This window comes from Chionomys nivalis, chromosome 21 (genome assembly GCF_950005125.1).
Source record: "Chionomys nivalis chromosome 21, mChiNiv1.1, whole genome shotgun sequence".
In the NCBI taxonomy this organism is placed as follows: Eukaryota; Metazoa; Chordata; class Mammalia; order Rodentia; family Cricetidae; genus Chionomys; species Chionomys nivalis.
In genome coordinates, this window is record NC_080106.1 from 21,332,073 (window position 1) to 21,344,117 (window position 12,045).

At 49.5% G+C, this 12,045-nt stretch overlaps 1 protein-coding gene across 4 annotated transcripts; it reads left to right on the forward strand.

Annotated features, from left to right (window-relative positions):
* Window positions 1-1,273: 1,273 nt before the first annotated feature.
* Window positions 1,274-10,802, forward strand: Ces3 (carboxylesterase 3). Of its 4 annotated transcripts, none has more exons than XM_057754164.1 (13): window positions 1,274-1,340; window positions 2,275-2,512; window positions 2,618-2,756; window positions 2,916-3,049; window positions 3,768-3,921; window positions 4,030-4,134; window positions 5,259-5,351; window positions 5,465-5,605; window positions 7,645-7,725; window positions 9,093-9,240; window positions 10,147-10,296; window positions 10,434-10,512; window positions 10,607-10,802. In XM_057754164.1, the coding sequence occupies exons 1-13, from the start codon at window positions 1,277-1,279 to the stop codon at window positions 10,800-10,802; spliced, it is 1,722 nt and encodes a 573-aa protein (XP_057610147.1). In that variant the 5' UTR covers window positions 1,274-1,276. The 4 variants fall into 4 exon arrangements, with proteins under 4 accessions (XP_057610147.1, XP_057610149.1, XP_057610146.1 ...); XM_057754163.1 differs by having other exon boundaries at window positions 1,277-1,349; window positions 2,299-2,512; window positions 5,259-5,355; window positions 5,478-5,605; XM_057754162.1 differs by having other exon boundaries at window positions 1,277-1,346; window positions 2,308-2,512.
* The last annotated feature ends 1,243 nt before the right edge of the window (window positions 10,803-12,045 follow it).

Sequence of the window (12,045 nt, forward strand, 5' to 3'; positions counted from 1 at the left end):
GTGGTTAAGAGCGCTGGTCACTCTTCTGAATGCCCTGCACCTGTATGGTAATTCACAACCCTCTTTCACTTCGGCTCCAACGGATCCTTTTCTGGCCCCTGAAGACACTGTACACACCTGGCACACAGATACGCATGCAGGAAAACACCCATGCACATAAAATAAAAATAAATGAATCCTTTTTTAAAAAAATGCATGCATGCATGCATACCGACATATTCTGTTTAGGACAATAGGAAGGTTTCCTGGTGTATATCTCAGAAATTATGAAAGATGTTCCCTCATAATAATAATCAAGAGATTATTAGTTCTTTGTTTTAAAGCCTGGGCTGAGATTTCTTCTACAACCTCATTGAACAGGGTCATCTCAGGATTCCTGGTGACCCACTCAGCAGCTTCTGTAGTCATGGTTCAAGCCAGTTCAGGCCTCACTTACACCCTCAGGAGACCTTCATGGCGGGCATATGGCACTGGGACTATGCATATTCGTAATGCCAGAAGGGGTCTTGGTAGCTTAGTGGACTCAAAACAGAGTGAAGCCAGGCAGAAGTTTGCTGCAGACTGAGTTCCTTCAGGGTTCTCTCAATAGAGTAATGTCTAAATGGAGCCAAAATGGATACCTGGGGACCTTATTATTAAAGTAGAGAAATCAGCAACATGCCACGTAGGCTTAAAAAATTGTGAACCCAAGCACATAAGCCTATGAAAAACACCAACATGCACCAGCAAAGTCGTGGGCCTTGGAGCCATTCCACTCAACACAAGTGAACAGATGCTGGGCTGGGAGACTTAGAGAGGTCTTCACGCACCTAGGCTTCAGTCTAGCTTAGAATGATTACTGTTTTCTGCATGCCTAGTCCTCCTTTTGGGAATAGAAATTTGCGTTGAGTCTTACAGGAAGCTCCGAGGCTTCAGTCTAGCTTAGAATGATTACTCTTTTCTGCATGCCTAGTCCTTCTTTTGAGAATAGAAATTTGCGTTGAGTCTTACAGGAAGCTCCGAGTCTAGCTGACCTGGAATACAGCCGCTGTAATTCTAAGAGCCACACCATGCCAGGCTAGCACTAGTGTTTGAACACCAGAGGGCGCCATATCATCAGGCCCCTCCAGAAGACATTCTGCTCTGGGAGTGGCCAGAGCCCGGGACACTTAACTTCAGAACTGGTCACCAACCAATTAAGGCAGACCAGGTTAATTTTTACAGGGAAAGGGGTACTATAAAAAACAAGTCCTCTCCTGTTTTCCAACTGCGTCTTCCACTGTCAATCCTAAGAAATATGGGGACAGTGGTACAAGTTGGGTCCAGTGTCCTAGTCTGGATGGCCTGTCTGCTTCTGGCATGTCCTGGTAAGATACACTCCCTGAACCTGTGACGTGGGGCTTCTGACTTAGTAGGACACCTGAGGAAGGAGGGAACAAGAGTGAGGCAGGGACCAGTAAGAATGAGCAGCCGTCTTAGAGAAGGAGTCTATTATGGAAGAATGCAGCCACTGTGTGTCCTTCTCTATGATCTATGGGAGGCTAGGGGGTGAGTTTGGTGATGGTGTTCATTTATTTTCTAGGGGCCACTTAACATACTAAACAAGCTCTACCACTGTACTGTTTCCCCAGTCTTATCTTTATGTCTTAAAGGGCACAAGACTTATTAATCAGTCGTGGTAAGACAAACAAGAGGAAGCTTACTCAGAGTTCCCTGAAAATGGAAGCAAAAGTCACCCCATTAGCCCATGCACGGAAGCCAACAGATGACAGAACAAGTGAGAGGAAAGGGGGTAAGAATAAGCAATGCAGGCTAAGCGGACTTAAGATCACCAGGCTCCAGATGTCAAGGCATCTGGACACAGAAAGTAACGAGGCTGCCTGCCTGTCATGCTATATTTAGTGTGTGAGTAACTTGAGGTTCAAGTGGGCAGCAGGTCTGATTCAGCCCTGTGACCCAAGAGAAGGAAGAGGAAGTCGGGGACGATCGTGGAGATGATAGATAGGAGCCATGTGTGCTAACACCCATTTGCAATCGTAGGACTGAGGAGGCAGAGGCAGGAGATCAGGGTTAGAAGCCAGTCTCCTCTACGGAGCACAATCAAGGCCAGACTGAACTTTCTCAAAAACAAACAAATAATAACTGTGAAGGCAAACCCTGGCTGGAGAGCTCACCCCTGACACTGTGTGGAGAGGGCTCAGCATGGAGCCCCACAAAACAGACCCTGGAGAAACAAATCAATGCTGCTCCATTCTAAAAATCCATCTTTCACCCAGGCCCCCTCGGAAGCTGTAGACTCACCTAGTGACCCTTCTCTCCCAATCTCAGGATCCAAAGTCACTCAGCCTGAAGTGGATACCCCCCTGGGTCGTGTGAGAGGCCTGCAGGTGGGTGTGAAGGGCACAGAGCGGCTGGTGAACGTCTTCCTGGGCATTCCCTTTGCTCAGGCACCACTAGGCTCCCTGCGGTTCTCAGCCCCACTCCCACCACAGCCCTGGGAAGGCGTGAGAGATGCCAGCTCCAATCCCCCAATGTGAGTACCCCTGCAGGAGGTGGGCAAGCGGGCAGGGTGGTGGCAGAGGCTGGACACAAGGCTGTGTGAACTGATAGCTGCCTCTGGGGTCCCCCTTGACTGCAGGTGCATGCAGGACGTAGAGAGAACGCGTAACAGCAGATTCACCCTCAACCAAAAGTTTCAGAACTTCTCTATTTCCGAGGATTGCCTGATCCTCAATGTCTACAGCCCTGCTGAGACCACTGCAGGGGCCAGACTGCCGGTATACAGTCCAGAGGCCCCCATCCAGCACTACCATGCCAGCCGCCCCTCTATACCCCCATTTCCTAAGCACCCCAGAAGTCCTTAGTACACCCTGGACTGCTAGGTGGGGGTTGAAGTCCTAGAAGCTGGAGTCTCTGATTCATAGCCGTTTCTACAGGTCATGGTATGGATCCATGGGGGCTCTCTGGTAGTTGGCTCCGCCACCTCCCATGATGGATCAGCCCTGGCTGCCTATGGCAATGTGGTAGTAGTCACTGTCCAGTACCGTCTCGGCATCTTTGGCTTCCTCAGGTAAGATAGCCAGCCTGGAAGAGGACATTACAGCCCTGAGGAAGGCCTTCTCATGAGAATCTAAGGGTAGAGAGTTTGGGGACATTGTTCACCCAGTAAAATGTGCTTGCCACGTAAACATGAGGACATGAATTGGGGTCCCCAACATCCATCTGTAAACTGGATATGACTGCATATGTCTATAATCTCAGCACTAAGTACTCAAATAGAGACCCTGCTCCAAAAACTAAGAAACAAATCAGTTAAGCAAGATGTCTAATGTTGCTATCTGGCCTCCATGTGTGTATACTTGACAGGAATTCATGTTGGCATGCACCGCACACACACAGAGAGAGAGAGAGAGAGAGAGAGAGAGAGAGAGAGAGAAGAAAGAATATCCCAGGGCTCCACAATCAAAGGGGTTCAGTGAAAGTCAGAATTGAACATTGAACTTGGGCAAAGGGTGGGGTAGAGTCCTAGCGAGGAATGGGGACAAAGAGCAACAAGCCCAATTATCCATCTGAGAGCCAGCTCTGATTGACTGTCCTGCTACACCTACCCACACCATACACTGGGAAAACAGGTGCCAACGGTGACTCATATCCAAGCCAGGACTGGGGAACAGAGGAGAAGCCCAGTGCCCTGGTGACTGACTCAAAGCAATTTTGCAGAGGGCAAGAAAAAATAAATATATCTTAGGAGGCATCTTGTGCTAACCACTGCCTCGCCCTGCCCCTAGCACCAGAGACAAGCACATGCCTGGCAACCGAGGCCTCCTCGATGTGGTGGCCGCTCTACGCTGGGTGCAGAGAAACATAGCCTCCTTTGGGGGTGATCCCAACTGCGTCACTATCTTCGGTAATTCTGCTGGTGGCATGATCGTCTCATCCCTGGTGAGTTACCCGCAGAGAAGTAGCAATTGTAGCCAGGTCAGAGAGGGCTTCTGTGGCCCCTGACCTCCTAGCTCTGCTGATGTCATCTGTCCTTCTGGCTGTTCCCAGGTCCTGTCTCCAATGTCTGCGGGGTTATTTCACAGAGCCATATCCCAGAGTGGGATTATTACCAACAAGATATTGAAGGAGATAAACCCATGGCCTGAAGCTCAGGTCTGCCTTTCCTTTACTCTCTTATCTTAAGTCTGCCTCAAAACCCGTCCTGTGCTAACCTTTGGGTCAAGCGAGGAGAGGAAGGAGTCACCAACAGGCTCAGAGACCGTGACTAGTGCAATCCAGGGGTAGGTAGTCAGATCCAGCTTTCTGGAGAAGGCCACCCTGAGCAGATTCTCTCTGGTACTTCCCTGGGGCCATTTTTAGGGATCTCCTCTTTCCCCAAGGATCCTTTGGGAGCCTCCCATTCCCAGCCATGCTGTTGCCTAAGAGATTTGTCCCCTTGTGAAAAGTAGCCAGAAAAAGCCACCAAGAACTTCTCTAATAGGAACTGGGCATGAAAAGCTTCAGGCGTAAGACAAAGTGATGGCTCACAGAAGCAGGAAGCCATCAGGTAGGGGCCGAGACAAGAAACTAACGCACTGAAGAGGTGGATGGTCGTGCAGGAACATGAAAGGCCATGCCTGAGAGCTTGGGCAGGATGCAAAGGGCTAGAAGTGGCCGGGAAACAAATCCGAGGCACGCGGAATAAAAGGTGGGATGGAGAGAGCGGTCCTGGAGGCCAAGAGCCAGCAATATGGGGACGGTAGAGTCTAGGCAAGCTCTAGAGACATTGCTGGGGTAAGCAGCAAAAGGCTGGACCTATCGTCTCTTCAGCTGGTCCCAGGCCCTGGCTGTGATGGAGCAGTGAGCAATAACACTGAACTTGAGGGATAATTCAGGAGCCTCAGCGGGACACATGGCTTCTTATCTATCCAAAAGCAGCAGCCTACCCCTCCCCTCACCACAGAGGGGAGAGATCTTCTTACCACAATTGTTGGCCTCCTCTGTCTCTCTCTGGACGCCTCCCTCCAGCCTCCCGGCCCTGCTCCAGACTCAGTACCCCTTACATTCCCTGCCAGACAGGCCCACGCATGTCCTAATCGGCACCGCAAACTATTACTGAACTAGAAAAGGACACGTTTCTTAGATGGATGAAGGAGACACAGGAAGAGGGATCAGCCTCCCTAGGTTGGTAGCAGGTATCTTGGGCTAGCCTTGTGACATCACAGCTCAGAACAGAGAGCGGTTCGGGAAGCAAAGGGTGTGTATCTGAGAGACAACATTCTTCTGTCTGTCCTCAGACCTTAGCCAACTCCTTGGGTTGCAGCTCCTTATCCTCAGCTGAGCTGGTGCAGTGTCTGCTACAGAAGGAAGGAAAGGACCTTAACAATCAGGTATGTCACCTCTAGGGTGATGATGACAATGACCCAGAGGGGTCCTGTCCAGTCCCTGTGGAATCCCTAGGCTAGGTCCTGACAGTGGGCCTCCTGCCTTGCTTTTCCTGCAGAAAAACGTGAAAGTTTCCTACATAAGCAATGACTCCTTCTTCCCACAAAGCCCAGAGAAGCTCCTAACGGAGAAGAAATTCCCCACTGTGCCCTACCTCCTGGGAGTCAACAATCATGAGATTGGTTGGCTCATGCTCAAGGTGAGTGTCCTCTGGCAGCTGTGCCCTTCCAGGCCCTGCCCAGGCAGTCTTCTCCACGCGCTCTAAGCACTCCAGCCACTCCCATTGGGTAGGTGAGAAAGCCAAGGGTCAAGGCCACTCTGCTTCACTTCGCCAAACCAATGCTCTGTGTGTTGAAGACCCAGCTTTTGCAAAGTAGTCTTCTGGGAAGGGCTAATCTACAGCACCTTCTTGATATTTGCTGCTCTGAGCCACGGAGGAGCGTGACTCTGTGCCCAGGAGACTGACTAACTGGCACCCCCATGTTCCAAACGGCATTAAGCTATAGGTCCTGATGGTTCAGGTGCCTTCTAATCCAGCCTGGGTACACAGTGCCTGCAAGAGCGCCTCCACCATGCTGTACTCCTGGGTACCCTATCTCATCCCACCACGCCATTCGTCCACCCATCTTCACAGAGCTTTTCTCTCTGCAGTGATGCCGAAGACCAAACACAGGTCTTCCCACAAGCCAGCCACGTACTCTGCCCCTGAGCCTACTCCTTAACCCATCAATTGTTTTCAAATGGATGAAGTCTCTCACAAAGGAAGAGCCCATTGTGTTTCTTCACGTGGTGGTTTGAGCAGCTGCTAGTAGGGCCAATCTAGCTCACAGCACAGTGCTCTGTCTAACTGACACCATGCTGCCTAAACAGAAGCAAGACTTGTCTTGGCATTCCCCCATTGAAAATCGATCCACCATAGAAATCAGCTTCTCTGTGCCAGGGCTCAGAGGCACATGAACTCGGCTCCATGAGAGTCCAAGGAAGCAGACCATTGGTGTTTCATTCACACACGAGAAAACTGAGGCATAAGAAGCCCAGGGAACTTCGTGAATCTTTAAGTGGTAGACCTGGTAGTTGAACTCAAAAAGCCAGATATCTAGGTGTTATTAAGACTGCGTCATCTAAGACAGGCACCACGGATGCTTCTGTAATCCACTCAGGTGGCCAAGGTAGGAATGGCTCAAGTCTGAGACTAGCCTGAGCTACATCATGAGTTCTTATCTCAAAAACAAAATTACCTGTGAGATAGAAAACCAACTTTTGATTTTAATGCCTGGGGTCTTTGTTTCTCATTTTGAGACAGGGTCTCATCCTGTAGTTCAGCTATCCTAAAACTCAGTATATAACCCAAGCTGACCTCAGACTTGGAGCCCAGTCCTCCTGTCTCGGCTTCTTAAGTGCTGGAATGAGACATGAGTCAATATACCAGGCAACATGTGATGTTTTCAACTAGTGCCCGTGAGGTTTGGAGGTGAACCATGGGTGACCCTCACCCCATCCCCAGCACATCCATAGAAAAGTCAGGCATGGCACTCGATGCCTACTATCCCAGGACTGGGGAAGTGAAGGCAGGAGGATCCTGCAGTTCACTGCTCAGCTGGTCTAGCCAAACTGACCAACTCCAAGTTCTGTAAGAGACTGTCTCTCAAAGTGGAAAGAGATTGAGAAAAACAGCCAACATCAACTTCTGACCTATACACACATACATACGTGTGCACACAAACACACACAGGTCCACACAAATACATACACATGTTCACACAAACACACATATGGCACATGAACACACACATACATGTATATACAAATACATACATGTGCACACAAACACACACCTGCATACATACACATACTCACACAAACATATGCACACACAAACACACACCTGCATGCATACACAAACACAAACATGTGCACACAAATACATATTTACACAGGTACAGAAGACGAAGGAGGAGGAGAAGGAGGAGAAGGAGCAGAAAAGTTTTGAATAAACATTTTCCTCCCAGCTGGTGCTGCCATTAGCCTCTGCCAGCGGAGTGCAATGCCACTATCCTAGGCCCCTCCATTCTTAGCCTTCAGAATTTTCTCGGTTATATCGCAAGCTTGTGTCTTTGACTACCCATGACTCTATCATGAATTTGTAAACACTAGGCCAGGAATGCCTCCTGCTCAGGCCTGAGGGTGAAGCACAGAGATAGAGGTGCATTGATAGAACCTCAGTGTCTGTCCCCACAGGTCTGGAATTTCCTGGAGAAGTTGGAACACTTGAGCCGGGAGGAGCTGCTGGAGATTTCAAGGCCCTTTCTGACCAGTGTGGTAAGGCAGGAGGAAGGAGGGGGGCCTCCCAGGTACCTGCCACAGCACTCCCGGATCCACTCCCGCCCGAAGCTACTACCAAATCTATTTTTTTAAAGATTTATTTATTTATTATGTACACAACATTCTGCCTCCATGTATGCCTGTAGGCCAGAAGAGGGCATCAGATCTCATTGCAGATGGTTGTGAGCTACCATGTGGTTGCTAGGAATTGAACTCAGGACCTCTGGAAAAGCAGTGTGTGCTCTTAACCACTGAGCCATCTCTACAACGTCCCCCCCCCCCCAGCAACCACCAAATCTTTTAGCTCAGTTGATGAGTCTCAGTGCCACTAAGAGTAAAGAGACCAGGAGCGATAACTCTGGGCTGTCATCCCAGCATTCAGGAAGTTGAGGTAGGAAAATTACCAAAACATTAAGGGTACCCTATGGGTTGCATAATGAGTTCTAGGCTAGCCTGGTCTACAGAATGAGACTTTGTCTAAATAAAAATATAGCATACTCTGAGATAGTATGGTTCTCGAAGGAAAATCGGCAGCAGCAGCATTGTCCCCCAGGGTGAACACCCCTCCGAGAGCACAACCCCCACACCCAGGACTGTGTCTGGCTCAGCACGCAGATTGGCATTCGTCCTCTGGTTGTCATGGCAGCTCTGTGAAGCAGAAACTGGCAGTGTCCCTGCTGCAGATTAGAAAAGTGACCCCTGAGCGCAAGTGTTAAAATCTCATTGTCAGGTTTGGAGCCAGATGGACCTGGGGGCAGACAGATCCCAGCCCTGATCACTTGTCCAGTTCTCCCAGTCCCTCTGAGCCCACAGCTCCACTTCAAATGGAGAGCATACCTTTCCTCTCGCCTGAGTTCTCCTAGGGAGACTGGGCGCTGCACGTGAGGAGCTGACCGGATACCCAGGCAGCACCTAGGTGTGCTATCTTCTCTGGAAACCCCAGAATCCTCTCCTTCATACCACCTCATTGTTGCTTTCTGGACTTACGAGTCACCCCCATTTATTGCTTCTTCCCATTTAACTTCTACCTATCATTGGCTTCCAGGCCACACTCTGTTCTAACAGACATCCGCTTCCAGATAACTTACCAGACACTGGCTTTCGGAGTAGTCCAGACACCTGCTCCATGTGGTGCTGACAGTGGCCACAGGCATAACACTTAACTCTACACGGGTGCTTATCCTACGCAGAAACAATCTTTTACTAAAATACCTAGGGAGGCAGGGATACATGGCTGCTCCCTGGAGCAGGAGCCCCAGGATGTGAAAGAATCTTTAGTAGAGAATGTGAGAATCTGTAGGATAGGAGGTCCGCAGAAGCTGTGGGACTGAACAGGCCTGAGCCTGACCTCTCTCTCACTCCAGGAGGTGCCCCCTGAGATTATGCCAATCGTCATAGATGAATACCTAGACAATGGCTCAGATGCACCAGCCATGAGGTATGCCTTCCAGGAACTAGTAGGTGATATCGCGTTCGTCATTCCTACCTTGATCTTCTCAAAACACCTCCAAGGTAAGCCAGCCCTTGCCACCTGCCCTGTCTTCCCTGTACCATCAGGTGATGACGTAGCTGCTGATAGGTACAGAATCCCCGGATGCCTTGCATCCCGCATCTGCTGCCACCTCCCAGCCCTTTTTCTTTGAGATGCAGCACCATAGAAGCAGGTGGCACGCCTGGAAAAGGACCTTGCAGATTAAACAGAGGTTCAGAGAGCTAAAGTGACTTACCAAAGGTCACCTAGCAGGGCCCATCACTAACTCTTTCTCGGGGAATTGTTCAGTTGGTGAGAAATTTGGTACTCTTTAAGTGCTTCTCCTGAGAGAAGTCTTGCTTCCTCTGAACCCGGCACAGTGCTATAAGAGTCCCAGATTCTAAAAAAAATAAAATAAAATAATAATAACAATAATAATAATAAAGAGTCCTAGATTCTTAACCTTGTGATTTCGGGCAAATTTCAGAGGTCTTCTCTGGACTTCACTTTCATCATATGTAGAGAGGGAGCATAGTGAAGGTTAATCTAAAGCAGTGGTCCTCAGCTTTCCTGATGTTGTAACTCTTTAACACAGTTATCATGTTGATGACCCCCAACAATAAAACTGTTTCATTGCTACTTCATAATATAATTTTGCGACTGTTATGAATTGTAGTGCAAATATCCGATATGCAAGATATCTTATATGCGACCCCAAAGGGTTTGGAACCCCAGGTGGAGAACCACTGACCTAAGTAGGGTCAGAAGTTCAAGGTCATTTTGAACAAGGTCACTTAGTAAGTCAGAGGAGGGCTCAGGAATGCTTGCTGTTATCTCTGATCTGCACCATTAAGATGATGATGATGATTGATGTCATTGCAAGGTTGTGCAGTCAGGTGTCCTGATTTAACTGTGGGCACCTAACATGAATCCTGCCTTCTCCGTAGATGCTGGGTCCCCTGTCTTCTTGTACGAGTTCCAGCATACCCCCAGTTCTTTTGCGAAGTTCAAGCCATCCTGGGTAAAGGCTGACCATGGTTCTGAGAGTCCCTTTGTCCTTGGAGGTCCTTTCCTCACAGATGAGAGCAACTTCCTGGGTAAGGACAGACAGACATTCCATCCCTAGGCTACAGAGTTCCAAGGTGGTCTTTTGGGAACAGAGGTTTCGGTTTGTACCAGGAACCTTTAGGCATAGTCTGAGCCTCGCCTGACCCTGATCTGTTCCTCCTACCAGCCTTCCCAGAGGCCACAGAGGAAGAGAAACAGCTGAGCCTCACCATGATGGCCCAATGGACCCAGTTTGCACACACGGGGTGAGTAGGTGGTAACATATGCCAGACTTTGGACCTCCTTCTGCCCCTACTCAGGACACAGAATCAACACTTTGTTCTCAATCTCCTCACCCAGGAACCCCAATGGCAAGGGGTTGCCCTCTTGGCCCCAGTTAAACCAGTTAGAACAATACTTGGAGATTAGCCTACAGCCGCGGATTGGGGAGAAGCTAAAGAAGAACCGGCTACAGTTCTGGACAGAGACACTGCCCAGAAAAATTCAAGAGTGGGGCCAACAACAGAAGAGCAGGAAAGCGCCAGAGGAACTCTGAGGCGGGGCCTCCTGGACCTTCCTCACCGGGCCAACCCAAAGAGCAGTGGAGTTCCAGCAGGACAGCCTCTTTCTGTTTCTACCTGGACACTTTAACCTGGACCAGGCTGACGCGAACACACATTCCTTAAGGCATGAGCCTCTGCAGGACAGGCATGGCACACTAGTGAAATGTCACCACACTGGTTTCTACCTCCGGACCCTTGCACAAGCTCCTGCTTTTTCCTGAGGTGTCTTGAATTCTTGCTCCACGACAAGGTCCAGCACATTAGTCAAGCTCTTCAGAGGATCTGTTCTCCTGGGAAAGCTCCTCTGCCCCCTGTAGGCCTTGTGTGCCTGTTAGAACCCAGCCTACCACAAGCTCACAACAGCCATGGCTGTGTCCTTGTCCCTCCCAAAGGAGGTCTCTGAAAAGAGAACTTGATAACCTCACTCTATCACCACAGCAAGATTGGCAGGACCTGGAGGCAGGGAATGTTTCATAAATGCATGACAGACAGAATCTAGATCATGGATTCTAGATTTGAACCCGGACCCTTCTTCAGGCACCAAAATCAATGTCCCATCCCCGATAAATGTCCACCCTGGCCAGGAAGGTGACCTCTGAAGGTGGAGGTCTTGGGGCACAGGAGGCCCTAGCTTCGAACTGAAAGACCCCCGGTTTGGGGAGACTCTCACTCAAGTCTCGGGATAACTCGACCCCCCAAGATCTCAAGAGAGACCGTCCTTGCTGCAATCACACGAGGTTTATTGACAGGAACCAGCACTGTGGCTGAGACTCATATCCCACACAGGGGAGGAGTTCGACCCCAAGTAGCTGGGAGAGGGGGTATTTAAGGGAAGAAACCACAACCCAAAAGGGGGTAAGGAGGGCGTCATTGGAAAATTCCGACAATACTAGTGATCATTGAAAAATTCCGAAAATACCAGTGATAATCACAAGTGGGTAATTCGCCATTTCTCAAGATTATTCTCAAGATTATAATCTAACTTTAAGGTCAGCTAATTCTTGGAACAGAGTCACGGAACCGGCTAATCTAGATTTTTGGCTCTTCTCTTCCTGCTAGATTTTTGGCTCTATTTCTCCTGCTAGAGGGGTCTGGATTTATCCAGGTCTTTCAGAACAAACCTAGCACCTAGAGGTCTCTAACCAGGACCTAGTCTCCTCCTTTCTGCTGGCTGGTCTTTGCCTCCGCCCAAGGCAGAACAGAATCCAGCAAGGTCACCCTCACCAGAAACAATCT

Excerpts from the sequence above, each read along its gene's own strand:
- Ces3 (XM_057754164.1), top strand. The coding sequence starts at position 1,277 with ATGGGGACAGTGGTACAAGTTGGGTCCAGTGTCCTAGTCTGGATGGCC. Across the intron at positions 1,341-2,274 it reads GGCCTGTCTGCTTCTGGCAT|ACTCACCTAGTGACCCTTCT; the intron begins GTCCTGGTAAGA and ends CGGAAGCTGTAG. Across the intron at positions 2,513-2,617 it reads GCCAGCTCCAATCCCCCAAT|GTGCATGCAGGACGTAGAGA; the intron begins GTGAGTACCCCT and ends CCTTGACTGCAG.